At 42.5% G+C, this 19,149-nt stretch overlaps 1 protein-coding gene across 2 annotated transcripts in view; it reads left to right on the plus strand.

Annotated features, from left to right (window-relative positions):
- Positions 1 to 13,053: 13,053 nt before the first annotated feature.
- Nsfl1c (NSFL1 cofactor) overlaps positions 13,054 to 19,149 on the plus strand; it is a 28,951-nt gene continuing 22,855 nt past the window's right edge. Inside the window, exons 1-2 of one of the 2 annotated variants that reach the window (XM_087188759.1) lie at positions 13,054 to 13,245; positions 15,549 to 15,646. In XM_087188759.1, the coding sequence (XP_087044885.1) occupies positions 13,141 to 13,245; positions 15,549 to 15,646 (203 nt within the window). In that variant the 5' untranslated portion in view covers positions 13,054 to 13,140. The remainder of the gene's footprint in view (positions 13,246 to 15,548; positions 15,647 to 19,149) is intronic. The other variant, XM_004840659.4, reaches the window with a different exon arrangement.

Consider the following 19,149-nt stretch of genomic DNA (forward strand, 5'->3'; position numbering starts at 1 on the left):
TCTTCATGTTAAAGAGTTATCTGTGCCAGGGTCCTCACTGTTTCCTGCTTCACTGAGTTGGAGACAAGCCATGACCCTCAACTATTTCTCCGCCTCTAATCCCAGCCCCCAGTACCCTCCCAAGACTTTAAGGCAAACAAGTAGATCCCTTGTACCTTATTGAGGTAACTTGGTAAAATTCCTCACTTGACACTGGGCCACCCTCTGATGTGTCTTGTCAGCCTATTCAAGCCTTCCCTGTCCTTCAAGCATTTGTCCCTGATGCAGGCCCTTCTGGGTGCCTCCCTCCTTCTGTGCTTTTCCATACTTTCTTGACCTTCCAGACTTAATTCAAAGTCTTCTTCTCAGGTTTCTCTGGGCATCTCAGTTCATCCAGCCAGACCACCTGTGCCTCTCTATTTACATCCCTTTCTTCCCATTTCTTCTTTCTTTCCTTCCCCATGTGGCTGGCTAGGGTCAGTGTAATAGAATCCAGGTTTAGCAACTATAACAAAAACAGTGACTTAAACCAGAAGAAAGTTGATTTTTCTTGTAATATCCAACCACCAGGAGCCAGAATGAGGAAGAAGGCAGGGCAAGGAGACATCCTCCACAATTTAAAAGCATTCTGGAGACTGAGGCAGGAGGATCACTGGGAGTTTGAGGCCAGCCTGGGCTACATAGTGAGTTCTATACTACATTGTACTACAGTATGCTACAGAGCAAGACCCTGGGCCAAAAATTTTAAAAATAAATAAAAATACAGACAGATGCTGGACATGGTACCACATCCCTATAATTCCAGAACTCCAGAGGCTGAAGCAAGAGGATCACTGCAAATTCAAGACCAACCTGGGCTACATAGGGAGCTCAAGGCAGCCTGGAATATATAGTAGGCACTGTCGTAACAACAAAAAAAGCACAGTCAGGAATTTGTCCACCTCTTTTACTTATTGGCTGGAACGTGGAAGGGTAGGAAATGTAGTCTTTATTTGGCATCAATGTGCCCAGCTGAAATCTTTCACTAGAGAACCTCAAGGTAGATTATCAGGGGATAACCAGTGATCTCCACCCCTGTGGTATAAAGACAGGCCCTTATTTGTACATTAAAGACCAGAGTTTAATTCCCAGCTAACCCACCACCTTGTCCCATCATCACTCCCCCTGAGCAGCATAACATCTCTCCTTCTCACCATGGTTCTCAAGGGTGATCTTGTCCCTCCCACTACCACCATTCCCCTTGGACTTTCAACAATGTCTCCAGACATTTCCAATTGTCACAACTTGGGTGTCGCAACTGCCATCTAGTGTGTAGAGGCCAAAGATGCTGTGAAACATCCTTTATTACATAGGACGCCCCTAACAAAGACTTACCTCGCCCAAAATGTCATAGAAACCCAAATGGAGGGGAAAGTATGGGAGCCCTGGAGTCAGACACTTCTGGCCTGGAACCTTGAGGGCTCTGAGTCCTCACTATGCAACCTCAGTGACTCATCCATCACTTCACCTCACAAAATGGCAAGAATAAAAATGTAGACTTCTCTGCATTGTATGAGAATCACTGATTAAATTCCACACTTACTGAGGGCCTAATCAGTACTGTGTGCTGTATGGACATTTGATACCTGTGAATTCCCTCTTCTCTTTCCATGCAAACATTCGTTAGTACTTACTCTGAGGGAAAATGGATGACAAATGCAGGGTGTTTGTCATTGTAACATCAGAAAAACAGCTTGAACTAAGTAAGATGGAGAGGACATTAATTGGGTCTGAAAATGGAATAAATCACTGTATTGCCAGATATTAAGGAAGATAGTTATGCAGGCATATTACATACAGCAGAGGTATCCACATACTAATCTCTGGAACCTGTGAGTGTTGTCTTACATGACCAGAAGTTGCAGGGGGCAGAGAGTGGGGGTGAAGGTGGATTAAATTTCTGGATTATCCAGCTGGGGCCTGAATGCAACTCAAGTATGGAGACCCAGGACTCTTTGATTTTTTTTATAAACAGAGAGACAGAGAGAGAGAGACAGAGACAGAGAGAGAATGCAGAAGAGCAGAAAGCAATAGGACCACAAAAGTAGAGACTGGAGTGATGTGGCCACAAGTTAAAGTACACCAGCAGCATTAGGTCCTGGAAGGAGGAAGGAAGGCTTTTCCCCAAGATGCTCTGGTGACAGCAGACTCTGCTGACACCTTGACTTCAGGCTCCTGGCCTGAAAGACAATGAAAAAAGAAATTTCTGTTCTTTTAGACCACCCACTTTGTGGCATTTGTTTACAGAAACCCCCAGAGGGTAATGCAGTAGGGATGTATACAGTGGGCCCTCCAAAACAAAAACAACTGCAGGTGAACAACTGCCTGGGCTGGTCCCTGTTGCCCCTCTGACCTCACCTCCTACCACCCCTTAACGTTTCTCCACTCCAGCACCCACTGAGTCTTGACCACACCAAACTCCCTCACACATTTGAGTCTGTGCTTAACTATTTCCTTTGTGAGGCCTCCCTGGAACCTTCTATCCCTGATGGCACCTCTGTCACTCCCATTTCTCCTATGCCACTTGAGCTTTCTTCATAGTACTTAATGCTGGATGAAAAGTGTGTGCATGTGCACTGTGTGTTTATTTTCTTGATGGTTGTTAGTTTTCCCCACCAGAATTTGAGCTCCCTGAGGGCAGGAACCTAACTTTCTACTGTTGCAGCCCTTTGCACTCAGTTCTGTTAACTGATTAAGAGCAGAATATATGCCAAGTACTAATCAGTGTGCTAACAATAAGATAGAAAAAATCTTCTCTCAGAGCTTACCTTCTACTGTGGGCAGACAGACAATGAACAAGTAAACATAAATCCAATATGTTACATGATGATGGTGCAGGGTGCAACAATAAGGCAAGATGAGAAAGATGGAAGGTGCTGAGGCAAAGGGGAAGTAATGCTATTTTATTTAGAATGTTCAGAAGAGGACTTGTTAAGTAACATTTAGGCTGTGTCATGAAGGAAGTGAGGGAAGGAGTCCTGTAGACCATGGGAAGAGCTTAATAAGCATAAGGAACAGCAAGTGCAAAGGCCCTAAGACAGGTGTATACTTGACATAGCATTCTAGTAGCAGACACCAATCAGAGAGGCCCACTATGATCTTTGTGAAGATCAAAAAGGATGTACAAGTAAAGGTGAAGTTCATGGTCTTGGGAATCTGGCAGTACAGTTTCAAATTCCAATTGTCCTATATCTCTTCAGTGAGCTTGTTTCCCTTGGTTTTCTAATCTGTAAATTGGAAATAAGATTAGTGTTTTCCATATTAGGTAACTATGAGGCTCAAGAGCACTGCTGCATGTGAAGCATTAACTGTACCTGCCACATGGGAAGCACTAAATATTGCTGATGTGATTGAACTATGCAGTTATGACTATTACAACTATAATATATAGTCACCATCTTCCACATAGTAGGCAGTGTACAGCTCCCAATGCTGGGCTTCTCATCTTGTGACTTTAGCCACCTGAGAGCCCTGAATCTCCTGAGATTCGCCTGGAAAATCCTAGAAAAATGTGACTTACAGGGTTATGGCAATGGTAGGGGTGTCAGAAAATAAAGCAAAAGTAAGTAATTCAGGGCCCATGGTATGGACCTGGGAAAACCTGCTGCCCACAGATGAAAGGATGGGGAGGAAAAGAGAGGCAAGTCCCTCAGCTGGCTACATTGGGACCTGGGTCACTGTATGGGCAAGATGGCCTGCCAAAGACAGAGAAGAGGTGGGCCACAGGGAGGCCATATTCTTGCATGTCCTGTATGGCCTTGGAATCTGAACACAGGAGAGGTTAATGGCTGTAGTCCAGGCCTCCCTAAATCCCAGAATCTCCCCTTCTTTTCTGTCTTCTCTTTTCCTGCAGCCCACCATTGCTTTCCTTCCTCTCCTGTGGTTCTTGACCTTCCTGATCCTCCCCAAGGACCCCCATTTTAGGGTACCCAGGGCCTGCCCTCCATAGCAGCTGCTTGTAGGCAATAGGCTGATTGACTTTTGCTCTCTTCCCATTTGGAGAGCCCTCACTTTCTCCTGCAGATAAGATCTAGAGCTAGAAAAAGTGAGAGACAAAGCCACTCCATAAGGACTTCCTGTGTCCTGATGATCCAGAGAGGGCAGCTCTGAGGGGTCAGTGTTGGGAGGGAGAGAGAAGAGGTGCCAGTTGTGGCCAAGAATGTAGTCATATGTCTTATGATTGAGGAGGTGAGGAGCACTAGCTCTACTTAAGTGTGGCCTTTCCCATTTATAAATTCTGTATAAATTTCCCTGTAGAGTGGCATTTTATACATACTCCGCACTACTTTCTGGCTCAACATTTGAGATCTATCCAGGTTGATTGCTGTAGCTCTAACACACTCATTTTCACAGCCGTATAGTATTGCATTGTAGTAGTATATTTGTGAATTCCACCAACTGGTAGAAACCCAAGTTGTTTCAGTTCTTCACTATCATAGACTTTCACTGTGTCTCCTGGTACAGGCATGCAAAAGTTACCTTTGAGGCTGGGGACTGAGCTCAGTGCCTGCCTCGCAAGCACAAGGTCCTGAGTTCGAGCCCCAGTACAAAAAAAAGTTTCCTGAGTGGGTATACCCAAAAATAGAAATGGTGAGTTGTACAGGTTTTATGCTTTGTCAATTCTGCCACATTTGCAATGTTACTTTCCTATGCTACTGAGCCCACATACTCTTCCACCAAATACTGGACAGTTCCTGTACCTCACATCCCTGCCAATGCTCCATAAGAACAGACTTGTAAGAATTATTTTATCAGTTGTCATTGTGATTCAAATTGGGTACCACTGCTGTGTAATGCAGGTAAGCATCTTTTGATACACAGGCTGGCAGTACTATGCTGCTATTATCATTAGTTGGCATGGGAAGCTATGAAAAGAGAGGAATAGTCCCAACTTTGCTGAGGCAGTGGTACTACAATAGGGCAAAAGGTCCTGCAGCTTCTGAGTAGGAGCCTCTGGAAAGTTTGAATGTCAGCTTAAATCAATTCCTTCCTCCACCCAGCAGCTTTCACTGGTCTGCTAAGCTATAGAGGGTAAAGTGTTTGGGGACTAGCAGGGAAGATCAGAGGAGACTTGACCGAGGAGTACACACAGACCTGCCCACAATCAAGTCATCAGGAGGGAGGATATGGCAAAAGAAGGCTTGGGTGGGGCTGGAGGGAGGTCACGGTGGGAAGGAAGGTGAGGATGAGTCTGAGGGGGGTTGAGATGAGTTGTGGAATGAAGCAGAGAGTGAGGGGGTGTGTAGTACTGAGGTTAAGTATGAGAGTGGGGTTGGGTGAATCATGAGGCAATGGTGGGAGATCTATAAAGTAGGAATAAAACTGGAAGTAGTAGCGGTGGTAGAATTTGAGTGAGAGTGGAGATAGAGCTTGGCCTTAAAACATCTCTCCATGTAGTTTCGTTAAAGACACTTAGATAAGCTTTATATAATTGTAATTTCAAGTTCACGCCCCCACATGCCTTTCAAACTGCTGCCCTAAATTCCTCCAGTCAGATTATCTATAGCTGCCTCCAGAAACTAGACATGGAAATTAACCAGCATAGTGCTGAAGGCCAAGGAGAGGCAGAATTGTGCAGTGGTTACAAACACAGACTAGAGAACAGCCAGATACCTGGGTTTAAACCCTTTCAGGAGTCTGAATGGAAATGACAATAATAGAACTCACTTCATTGGACTGTAGTAAGAGTGAATGAGTTAGTATAATTAAAGTCCTTTTAAAAGTACCTGGGCTGCCATAATTGCTCAGAAAACATTAGCTACCTTGTAGTAGTAGGGGAAAAAATGTCTCTGAGGCCTCTGGAGCAGGCAACAGAAAGAGCCTTCCCCAGTAGCACAAGAATGAAGAGGGAGTGATAATCCAGTCCAGAAATGCCAATACCAGCTGGTCTTGGGGACCTGATCACCCACACATCTTTAAGCTGGGGTAAATCATTGTCGGTTTCCAGGTAGAAAGACTTTGTAGGCTGCCAAATGTGAGCACAGTCCTGGACTTCCTATGAAGTTGGAAGATATTTCAAGTTGACATAGCAATAAAGAGGCAGGATCTGGGGACCAGGGTTTGTTCTGGATGGCCTTACAGTGGACCTGAGAGTCTTGCTTGCACCACAAAAGAGAGTCCCTCTTCCTACACTTCATATAAGAAGCCAGTGCAGCTGAAAACCCACTCAAAATGACCTGAACATAGAGCCTAACTCATTTGACAATATAACATAAAATATTTTTACATTTTTATAGGTATTTATTTAGATCTTTAAATTTTTATTAGTACATGTTTGTAATATATAAACACTATATTCATCTTGAGGAATTGGTACATATACATATCACATTTTAATCATTTTTACTTCCCCATCCCTCCTCTTATCTCCGCCATCCCTATATCCCCTTCCCGTCTCCATACAGTTCTAAATCGAATTTTCCAAAAAAGCAATTACTATTCCAATGAAGGAGAGATTTGTGCTGTTTATAAATTTATTAAGACTGAAACTAATAAAGTTAAACTTAATAAAGTTTGGGCTGAGGCTGGGGAGCTTCCCAAGGCCTTCTTGAGGAGGGTACACCCAAACTGAGATCCGAAGAATGAGCAAAAGTTTACAAAGGGAAAGGAAAAGGAAGAGTTTCCCAGACAGTGTGGCAAGAGGCAAGAGGACAAAGAAGCTAAGGACCTAAGAGAAAGAGCTGTGTCTGAGAAAGTGCCCTTGGACCAGAGCCCTGAAGAAAACAAGGGAGCAGTTTGCTCATCCTTGAGGGGAAGATATTTTAGGAACATAAAATATATAGCAGAGGCTTCTGGGCCACTGTACTACTGCTCCCAGTGCAGAGGAGGCTTCCGGGCCTCTGTACCACTGCTCCCAGCACAGAGGAGGTGAGCCACGCAGGGGCCAGCAGCACACACACAACCCACCCCCGAACACCCCACCCCACACCACCACCACCTTGTCAAAATGAGAAGACTCATAAACAAGTCTCAAAACCAGACTTTCAGATCACCTACAGCAAACTGAAAGGAAAATGAGATGGAACACTCTGATACTCAACCACCTGGACTCCCTGAATTGGCAACAAAAGAGGATCTGGAAAAAATGAAATCAGACATAATTTCTCAGATAACAGCAGAGATTGTGCTCATAGTGCAAGATATGATTAATAAATCTAGAACAGACACAGATAAAAAAAATAGATTGAGGAACATGATGGAATCCCAACATAGGAAACAAATGGAATCCATAAAACAGATGCAAATAGATTTCCAGGAGATGAAAAACTCCACTGAAAGTTTATGCAGCACGATGAGCCAATGTGAGGACAGAATTTCAGATATAGAAGATAAGATTGCAATTAGTGATCAGGAAAAGAAAAATTGCTTCAAAATTATAAGGGAACATGAGAAATCAATCCAGCACCTGCTAGATGATGCAAAGAAGAATAACATAAGACTGATTGGGCTCAATGAAGAAACAGGAGAGAGTGCAGATGACATAAAAGATCTCTTCACAGAAATAATGGCAGAAAACTTCCCAAGCAGGGGAAAAGAGCTTGACATACAGATAAGGGAGGCATATAGGACTCCAACTAGCCTTGATCAAAAAAGAATCTACACATAGGCATATAATTATTAAGATTCTAGAAAACCAACAGAATAACAAAGTTCTACAAGCAGTTAGAGAAAAGAAGCAAATCACATACAAAGGAAAGCCCATCAGCATCACAGAAGACTTCTCAACACAAACCCTCAAGACAAGGAGAGCTTGGGCTGAGATTTAGCTCAGTGGTTTCGCTGCCTACTGCACAAGCGCAAGGACCCAAGTTTGATCCCCAGTACCCCCCCCCAAAAAAAATCTAGACACGGAGAGCTTGAAGTGATGTATTCCAAGCCCTAAAGGAAAACAGCCTCCAACCCAGATGGATGTGCCCTGCAAAACTTTCAAAATTGATGGAAAGGGCTGAGGATTTAGCTCAGTGGTTTCTCCGCCTGCTGTGCAAGGCAAGGACCTGAGTTCAATCCATGGTACCAAAAACATAAATAAATAAAATTTAAAAATTGATGGAGAAATAAGTTACTTTCCTGACAAAGAGTATCTTAGGAACTTCATGAATACCAAACAAGCACTCCAAAAAGTTTTAGACAATATGCTAGGAAAAGACAATGAGTATCACAACCCCAGGAAACACAGCAAATGAATCCGTCGGGCATGACAAGAAATTAAATGCAAAGGGGGAGAATGCAACAAAGAGAAAAAGTCATAACAATGATAACTCAATACGTATCAGTTATAACCATCAATGTTATTGGTCTCAATTCAACAATCAAAATAGACTGGCAGAATCCAACATTATGCAGCATACAAGAAACACACTTAATTCAAAAATAAACTCACAGATTGAAAGTTAACAGGTGGAAAACAATACTCCATGTGACAGGAACCTGAAAAAAAAGCAGGAGTAGCTATCCTCTTTGCACACCAAGTCAATTTCAAAACCACACTGATTAAGAGAGACAAAGAAGGACACTACATCCTTGTAAAGGGAACAATCCAAGAGGAAGAGATGACAATCATGAATATCTATGCACCAAACACTAGTGCATCCAACTATATAAAACAAATACTAACAGACATGAAAAACCATATAAGCACTAATACAATAGTAGTGGGGGACTTCAATACCCCATTGTCACAAATAGATACATCAACTAGACAAAAAACAAGCAGTGAAATACTAGAACTCAATCAAACTCTTGAACAAATGAATTTAACAGATGTTTGCAGAGTACCCCACCACACAAAAGCAGAATACACATTCTTTTTAACTCCACATGGGTCATTCTCCAAAACAGACCACATACTCACTCATAGAATATGTTTAAGTAAGTGCAAAGCAATTGAAGTTATCCCCTGTATATTATCAGACCATACTGAGATGAAATTGGAGATCAATAGCAAAAAAACCACAACAATTTCATAAATACATGGAAACTGAGCAACACACGTCTGAATAACCAATGGGTCACAGAGGAAATTAAAGAATAAATCAGACAGTTCCTTCAATTAAATGACAATCACAATACAACATATCAGAATCTATGGGACACAATGAAAGCAGTCTTATGAGGGAAATTCATAGCAGTGAATACTCATATTAGGAAAACAGAGTGAGCCCAATTAAACAACCTAACGTTGAACCTCAAGTTTCTAGAAAAAAGGAGCAGGACAAATCCACAGCTCATACAAGGGAGGAAATTATGAACATCAGAGGAGAAATCAATGCAGTGGAAAGTAATAGAACAATACAAAACATTGATGAAGCCAAGAGTTCTTCGAAAGAAAAAACAAAATTGACAAACCCTTAGCCAACCTTATCAGAAAAAGGAAAGAAAAGGCCCAAATCCATGCAATTAGGAATGAAAAGGGTGAAATTACAATGATCCCAGCAGAAATCCAGAGGATCATCAATACCTACTTCCAGAACCTATATGCCAATAAGATGGACAACACAGAAGAAATGGACAGATTCCTAGACACATATGAATTACCAAAGTTGAACGAAGAAGACCTAAAAATTCTAAACAACCCAATATCAATCAATGAAATTGAAAACTTAATTAAAAACTTACCAACTAAGAAAAGCCCGGGTCCTGATGTCTTCACTGCTGAATTCTACAACATATTTAGAGAGGAACTACTGCCACTACTGTTTAAACTCTTCAGTGAAATTGAAAGGGAAGCAATACTCCCAAATTCATTCCTGGAAGCAAGCATCACCTTCATCCCCAAATCAGAGAAAGACCTAACTAAAAAAGAGAACTATAGGCCAATCTCACTAATAAACATAGATGCAAAAATCCTTAATAAGATACTGGCAAATAGAATGCAGAAGATCATCAAGAAGATCATACACCCTGACCAAGTGAGATTCATCCCAGGGATGCAGGGATGGTTCAACATACACAGATCAATAAATGTAATACATTATATCAACACAGCCAAGGACAAAAACCATATGATCATCTCAATAGATGCAGAAAAAGCATTTGACAAAATCCAACATGCATTTATGATAAAAACTCTACACAAAATTTTAATAGATGGTCTATACCTTAATCTGATAAAAGCCATCCATGAAAAACCAACAGCCAATATCATACCAAATGGTCAAAAACTGAAATCCTTCACACCAAAATCAGGAACAAGACAAGGATGTGCACTATCATCACTCTTGTTCAATATAGTTTTGGAAACATTAGCCACAGCAATTAGACAAGACAAAGAAATAAAAGGAATAAAGATAGGAAATGAAAAAGTCAAATTGTCATTATTTGCAGATGAAATGATACTCTATATAGAAGACCGCAAGAACTCCACCAAAAGTCTTCTAGACTTAATAACCAAATTCAGTCAAGTAGCTGGTTACAAGGTCAACACACAAAAATCAATAGCTTTCCTCTACACAAATGACAGACTCACTGAGAGAGAAATAGGGCAAATAATTCCTTTCACAATAGCATCCAAAAAACTGAAATACCTAGGAATCATCCTAACAAAAGGAATCACAGACCTGTTTTCTGAAAACAATAGCATTCTGAAAAGAGAGATTGAAGATGGTATCAGAAAATGGACAGACATCCCCTGCTCCTGGGTAGGAAGAATCAACATAGTGAAAAAGGCCATACTTCCAAAACTGCTATATAGATTCAATGCAATCCCAATTGAAATCCCAGCAGCGTACTTCATGGACCTTTAGAAAACAATCCAAAAATTCATTTGGAACAAGAAGAGACTCAGAAGAGCAAAAGCAATTTTAGGTAACAGAGACATGGCAGGGAGTATCACAGTCCCCAACTTGAAACTATACTACAAAGCTACTGTGATAAAATCAGCATGGTACTGGCAAAGAAACAGACCAGAGGACCAGTGGAACAGATTAGAAGGTGCAGAAACAACGTCAGACACACTCAGCCATCTCATCTTCGACAAAGGAGCCAAAACCCCTCACTGGAGGAAAGATAGCCTCTTTAATAAATGGTGCTGGAAAAATTGGGTTTCAGCTTGCCAAAGATTAAAACTAGACCTGTATCTCTCACCATGCACTAAATTAAAATCAAAATGGATTAAAGATCTAAATATTAAAGTAGAAACGCTGAACCAGCTGGAACAGAGTTTAGGTAAAAATCTTGAAGACATTGGTGTAGGAAAAGATTTTATGAACAAAACCTCAGTTACACGTGACCTAGCACCAATAGTCAACAAGTGGGATCTCTTCCTATTAAAAAGCTTCTGCACAGCAGGAGAAACTACCAACAGCGTGAAGAGACAACCCACAATATGGCAAACAAATTTCACCTGCTATTCCTCAGACAAAGGTCTACTGTCTAGAATGTATAAAGAACTTAAAAAAACAGACCTCCCAAATTTAAAGACCCAATCCGAAAATGGGCATCTGAAATGAACAGACATTTCTAAGACAAAGAAGTAGAAATGGCAAATAAACATATGAAAAAATGTTCAACATCACTGGTCATTCAAGAGATGCAAATGAAAACAATGCTGAGATTCTACCTCACCCCAGAAAGAATGGCTGCTATCATGAAATCAACCAATAACAAATGCTGGCGGGGCTGTGGGGAAAGAGGAATCCTGCTCCGCTGCTGGTGGGAGTGTAGACTGGTGCAACCACTGTGGAAATCAGTATGGAGATACCTCAGAGAACTAGGACTGGAAGTCCCATTTGACCCTGCTATTCCCCTACTGGGTATCTTCCCTAAAGAATTAAAAGAATCATACCACAGTGATATATGTGCACCCATGTTCATAGCACCACTATTTGTAATAGTTAAAACTTCGAAGCAGCCCAATTGCCCATCCACTGGAGACTGGATAAAGAAAATGTGGTGTTTTTTTTTATAAAATGGAGTATTACTCAGCCATAAAAAATGAGAAATTAAAGACATTTATAGCTAAATGGATGCACATTAAGGCAATACTCTTAAGTGAAATAAATGGGACACACATGTGTAAATACCGAATAGTTTCTCTAGTGTGAGAAACTGAAAGTGTAAATAAGGACTAAAAGGTATAATAGATAATGTGAAATAGGAAGAAAAGGAGCAAAGGGGAAGTAGGAGGGGTAGGAGAAAAGAAAGACGGGAATGGAATTAATATGAGAGAATGAAAAGGAAGCAAAGTCTTTGTAAGTAGGGAGGGATGGAGGGGTTGAAGGGAGGGCAGGGGAAGGGGGAAAAATAAGAACCAAAAGAGATTATGTAAAGGTGCAAATTTCCAATGATGAATGTCATTATATTGTATACCTGAAACGTACCAATAAAACAAAAAAAAATTTTTTAAAGCATATAGCAAATGCAAAGGCCCTGAGGTCAATGCATATATGGCACATTTCAGGACCAGCAAAGAAGGGCAGGTGGAGCGAAACTAGTACGAACCCTAGGAGATGAAATGAAGCATGCGGCCAACTTCACATGGGGCTTGCAGGCATGACAATGTTTTATGTAGGGTGAGATAGGGACCCTTGGAAGAACTGTGAGCAGAGGAATGACAGATTCAGGGCCTTGAGATTTTTTTCCTCCCTACCATATACACAGCCCTGGAAGAGTATCAGGCCCTGGAAAGCTGTCAGGAAATGTTTCAAGTGGGCCGGGGATTTAGCTCAGTGATTTCGCCGCCTGCTGGGCAAGCGCAAGGACCCGAGTGCGATCCCTGGCACCAAAAAAACCCCAACCAAACAAACAAAAAACAGTGTAAAGGAAATCTTTCAAGTAAATGAATAAACAAATGAATAATTAATGGATTTTGGGATGAAGCAACAGCTAATTGTGAATCTGATTTTTTTCAGGATCTGTGTTTCATCCCACAGGTTTATGGAAAACTCCCTGCTGATCCTCTGCTCACTTCCATTCCCGCCGTTAGGCTGCGGTCCCCGCCGCGGCCTCTAGGGGTCGTGGAGCGGGAGGAGGTGGGGGGGGCGGCTCGCACGGAGGACTTTGTATGAGGCACCACGTGGGGCGGGGCCTGTGGGCTGGAACCCAGTGGCCGGGCCGGCGACCGGAACGCTGCGACAGAGCTGTGCGGCGACCACCGGAGTGGTTTGGGAAGTGCACGAAGGGAAGATGGCGGCGGAACGACAGGATGCGCTGAGGGAGTTTGTGGCGGTAACGGGCGCTGAGGAGGACCGGGCCCGCTTCTTCCTCGAGTCGGCCGGCTGGGACCTGCAGGTAAGGCCGCAAGGCGGGCCTTGTTGGGCGGGCTGGGGACTGCGGAGTGCGGGCGCCTGACCCTTTAAGCCCTAGGCGTCTGAAGCGCACAGTCATCCTTGTCGACCCGGGCCCGGCCCAGGCCTTATGGCCCAGGGGCCGCTTGCCACACGTCCCCGGCTCGGTTTGGGAGTGGGGAAACGCGTGCCAGCCCCTTCCTGTTGTGTCGGGCCTCAGTTTCCCCCCACTGCCTCGCCTGCTCCTAGGCGTCAGCGAGACTTAGGGCACTATCACAGCCCGCTTGGAGAAGCGTCACCTGGGGGCGTGGCTGCGGAGCAGACTGCCTGCTGGAGACCACCCTTGTCCTAGTGACCAACTCCTGGCCGTGGCCAGGCTCGGGCGGAGGTGGTCGCCACCCCACCCCCCACCCCGTTCCCTGTCCGCAGCCTGACCACAGTGCAGAGAGGAACGCGGCCCTGGAGTTGGCCTACGCCCCCCCCCCCGCCCTTTACCTAACTGCTGGGAGAAACTATCAGTGGAATGGTGGAGAGGTTGGTTCTTTTCACCTTGGTTAACGAAAGTATACAATAGGAGTCTTGGAATTCACTGGCAAGTACTAAGTGTTCATTAAATACTTGCTAGTTAATAAGAAAATAAGCTTCACTAAGGAGGGATTTTTGCACAAAAAATGAATCCCCACTGCCTAGAACAATGATTAGCATATAAGCATTCAGTAATTAATTGTAGAAAAATTGCATAAATGTTCTTGGCCAACCTATGTCTTAGGTAGATGGTGACAATGACTAATATTGAGTAGATTCAACAAGCTAAGCACTGTTCTAACAGCTTTACATGTCTTATGCCTTTTAACTTTCGAATTTTGCAGCTGAGGTTTAAGGAGGATAACTTGCTTAAGTCCTTACTGGCTACCAAGAGTAGAGATAAAATTAGAATTCAGTTCAGTCTCATTTTAATTAGAAGAAAAAGACTAGCCCTGATAACGAACATGAAGATAGGGGAAAAGTCATATTTTCACCTCACTCACTGATTAAGGCCCAAGAATTCTGTCTCTTGTCCCCATTTGAGTCCCACTCTGCCAGTGCCCCATTTTATGGATGAGAAATTGGACACTCAAAGGGCAAGGAATGTGCCCAAGGTCACACAGTCAATAAATAGTGGGATTGGAGTTTGAACTGAGTCTGCTGATTCTACAGTTTACATTGCTTCACATGCCTGTGCAGACAGTGTGAAGCCCCTGTGTTGGGCAGAAGTATGAAACAGAAGTGCTTCTCTAAAAATACACAGTATTATTGTCAACAGGTCATCTTTCCCATTCTCACACTGTGGGTAGAGAAACTGAGGATCTTGCAAATGGCAGGACCGGGACATAAATATAGTCTCTCTGTCAGTTCAGTGCAAATGCCCAAGTAGCACACTATCCCCATCAGGGTACTTGTTTCGCATAAGGCATACTCAGACTAGTTATGTCCTATGACAGCTTACTGCCTTCAGTATGGCTGGTCATCTTGAGGACAGAAGCTACATCTTTTTCATTTCTGTAGACCCTAGCGTTCTTTCTTCTTTCTTTGTATTAGTATATGTGATGTGGTGCCTGTCCAGTGAGTTGGTAAGGGAGACATAGAGTCATAAGTGGTCAATGGACTCCTATGTTTCTTCAGTATGTACAGGGCTAAGACATGACTGTACATAAATCTTAATGGATTATTTTATAATCTGTAGGGTTGGTGGTACAGTTGCCCCCATTTCACAGATTAAGAAAGAAAGGAAAATTAGCACAGAGACCAGACCCCACAGTTCCTGACATCTGGTTATAAAAGTTTGAGGCCCTGAGCATAATACCTCGTATTGACCCTGGCTGTACTCCTTACCAACTGTATAACTAGCTGTGAACAATTGTCTTAACTTTGCAGTACTTCTTTGTCAGCTGTAAAATGAGACAGTGATAGTACTAATTGCATGGAGTTCTGTGAAGATTAAATTAACACATCCAGAGGACTCAGCACAACCTGGCACATAAATAAATGCTCAATAAATACATGCTGCTTTAACTTCATAAAAAAAGAACAAAGAGTATCTTCCACCCCACACTTCTTTCTTTTCTTTTCTCCTTGGTGGGTGGAATTCATTTCAGATGATATGAAGACTAACATTTGGTCTGTAACTCAGTCACATTTTCTGTGGCTCTAGGTACAAGCCGACTTGTGTGGGTCATGTCTTGGTGTTCTTGCTTCTTTGTGCTCAGAGGAGATATATATTAGGTGAAAGACGGTTTCAAGTTCCAAGGTACTGCTTTTCTGTTTCAGATTGCGCTAGCGAGCTTTTATGAGGACGGAGGGGACGAAGACATTGTGACCATTTCACAGGCAACCCCCAGTTCAGTGTCCAGAGGCACAGCCCCCAGGTAAGGGCCTGCTTCAGTTATTGACACCTGAGTGCTTCCAGCAATGAGGAGGAGTTATTTTCTGACTTGACAGAAGGTTCAGGTCTGCGTATGTGGACTAAGAGGCTTGAGTGAGAAAATAAATTTAGACCAAGTGATGGGGAGTAATTCCCTTTATGCTTTACTCATTTCCTGCATGGAGATATGTGTGACTCTTTCCTGAGTGTGGTTATGGTTCAATTCTAGGAGAAATCACAGAACCTACTTTTAAGATATTTGAGGACCTTTTATTTCTGAAACATGAGTAACTCCTCTATATGTGGAAGTTTTTAAGTAAATCCAAAGGTCTTTCAAGGTTGCAATAGATGTGAAAGTTTAAACTTTGAACCCAGATGACTTCAGGAATACTGCTTTGGTATTTTAGTATGCCTAGTATCCTATTAAAATTTCTTATAGAAAATAAGTCTGTGTAACCTACCCTTTAGTTTATTAGGTGAAATAGTATTAATCCTTTGGGTCCCATTTCCACCACCTCTCCTGGCCCCCTGGCTCCCGTGGCAGATGACAGTTCTGATCTATAGGATGCGACAACACTGGTTTTCCAGGAGATAGGCAGGACCTCTTCATACAGAAGTGTCTGAACTCTGACTTTGCTCTCTGCTTTAGCTTCTACTCCCTGGTATATGTTTTCACCAGAAAATTTTATTTGGGTTTGAATTCACCCCCCAGAAAACAGAAAGAATGTTTCTTTAGCATGAAGTGGTAAATTATCTCTCTCAGGGTATTTAAGGTTTAAGATATATTTCCTTCCTTTAAAGGAAAACTAGCACCAGATCTCCTTGCTCTCCACGTCTTTTCCTGCCTCTCACCTGCAGAGAAAAGAGGTAATAGGAAAGCAGTCTTTCAGTTATTTTCTTGTGACCATTTCACAGACCATCGCTAAGATAGGAGATGTTGGTGATAGCACATGGGTTTTACTGCCTTGGACATGGTTGTTAGGGTGAGGGCTATTCTTCCAGCTGCTGGTAGCCGTGGTTGATTTCTTGGGATCCGAGTCTTTGAAAGCTGCCTTGGGTTATTGGCATGTCAGAATTACCAATGGGGAGAAGTTGCAAGTTAGCCTCTAATGCCATCATATTCTTATATCCTCTTTTCAGCAGTCTCAAAGTCCGGTCAAGGCAGTGGCTTATTAGAGCAGGGACCCAGGAACCTGACTGCATAGGTTCAAAGCCCAGCTCTACCACTTCAGTGTTTTGTAGCCTTGGGCAGATTACTTACCTCAGTCCCTTAGTTTTTCTTATATGTCAAATGGGATTAATGGTAGCATCTGCCTCATAGCAGCTTAAATGAATTAATACTTACATAACATTTAGAATAGAGTATATGTCTCTTATTGTTGTTTTTTAAATTATTTTTAGTGCCCAGCCTCATTCCACAGCAAGTACATATATTAAAACATAAGCATAGAAGCAAAATAATCAAAGAAATGGAGTTTAACATTAAGCCTGAAAGAAGTAAAAGACTGGACACATATTTGAGCCCAGAAGCCTTGCCTGTTTGGTTTGGTTAAGCCTCAGACTTGGTAATGGGCTTGGTGAAGCCAAGAAAAAGGATGGAAGGCAGTTTGTTCCATCATTGTCCTGGTCTGAAAGGAAAATATTGACTGCATTTTTGGAGAAGCCAAAATTGTGCTAGCACCCCAGATGAATTTTATAGGGAACCTCTACACCCCCTCCACCTGACTGTCACAGATACTTGAGCCTGTTGCTAACCTCTCGCCATTCCTCACATCATCTTACCTACCTTTCATGTTGTCACTGCTGTCTCAGAACACTGTTCAATGATTGAGCTCCTCCGTTGACTCTAGAACAGAGGTGTTGGATGTGAAGCCCCTGAACCCTTGGGAAGAGTCTGTGGAATGGATGAGAGAAGGTCTATAAATTACCTGAAATTGTAGGCACAAGTTTGTGTGTATGTTGGCAGGTATCTTTGCTGGCAAGAGAGTCCATAGCTTTGATCAGATTCTCAAAGGAGTAAAGAACATAAAAAAAACTTCATCATTGCTGTGGGAGGAAGTCTAAACTCCTCAATAATAACAGCTATCATTTATTGAGCACTTAGTGTGTGCCAGACACTGAGTTAAGCCTTTGTAGTCACAGCTTTTTAGGTCTCACAACAGCCCTGTGAGATGAATACTGTTACTATCCCCGGTTTACAGATGAAAACACGAGGGCTGGGCTTTTTCCCAAGGTCACAGTAAAACAAGGACTTCAGGGGAAGACTGTTCTGCATTTAATATCTTCACTGTCATCCACAATTAACATATTGGCTCTCCCTATGAATACTCAAAGGCCTCAAGAGTTTATCCTGAGACTGCCTTCCTAGTCTTACCCACTTTTTGTCATTTCTTTAATCCTTTGTTCCAGCCAGACTAAGTCCTTTGGTATCCCAGCTCTGCTGATTTTTGGTTCTGCTTTCTTCTGAGCCTCTTATTTGAGTGGTTGTGTGCTTTCTTGCCCTCTGCCTATCTCATCCCTGTGTCCTTTTCTACCACAGTTGCCTCCATCCCCACTCTGCTGAGCAGCACACCACAGTCCTGTTCCTCAGATCTCTGGCCCTAATTCTAATTCTTTCACTTTGACCATATCCTCATACTACTGGGTGTCACCTCTCCTATGTTGTCTTGAACTCTTTCTAATTTTTCTCCCTAATTGGAAGTGGGATGACTGATATTTCAAGAATGCTCACCAACTGTCTTGCTCTGCCAGGTATCTCTTCTGTATTCTCTTACACCTTTCAATAGCTTTGGAAGTAGTAGAGTACTTGCCAATCATGGGTCAAGATTCTGAGTCTTAGAAAGTTTGAGTAATTCAACCTTTGTGCCTGCAGATTCGAAGCCAAGGCTTTCTAAAGCCAGTGCTGCTTTTGCTACCCCATGCTACTTCCCTGAGCAACATCTCTCACCCTTATCCCCCGTACACAGATCAAGCAAGAGGTGACAGTCATTTACTTTATTTTCCTTTTTCATCTAATAAAGAGAATTTCTGGGACTATTGTTTGGTTCTTTACACTATCCAGTAAGTTAGCCACTAGCCTCATGTAGCAGTTTACGTTAATTAAAATTGAATAAAACAAACATTCAGTTGTTTGCAGTAACCACATTTCAGAACCTTAGTAACCACATGTGGCTAGTGATTTTCTATTTGGACAGCACAGATAAAAAAATTTCCATCATCACAAAAATGGTGCTACCAAAGAACCAAGATGACCAGATTAAAAGCAGATATGATTTAATAAAGAACTTTTGTGCTAGTTCAGGTTGCCAGAGTGGCCTGGAGGATAGAATTCTGCTGCCAAAAACTGGAAATTTCTCAGACATTTTACAATTTATGAAGCCCATAGGGCAATGAATTCTGAAATTAGTAATGTCCCAAAGACAGTGCCATAAGGTGACTGACTCAAAGCATTACTCCAGGGCAGCAGTTCTTAAACTTGAGGCTGTCTCAAAATGACCTTTAGGGCTC

Source organism: Heterocephalus glaber, unplaced genomic scaffold (assembly GCF_053883595.1).
Source record: "Heterocephalus glaber isolate CG9 unplaced genomic scaffold, H.glaber_assembly_v1.0 deba00001532, whole genome shotgun sequence".
Lineage (NCBI taxonomy): Eukaryota > Metazoa > Chordata > Mammalia > Rodentia > Bathyergidae > Heterocephalus > Heterocephalus glaber.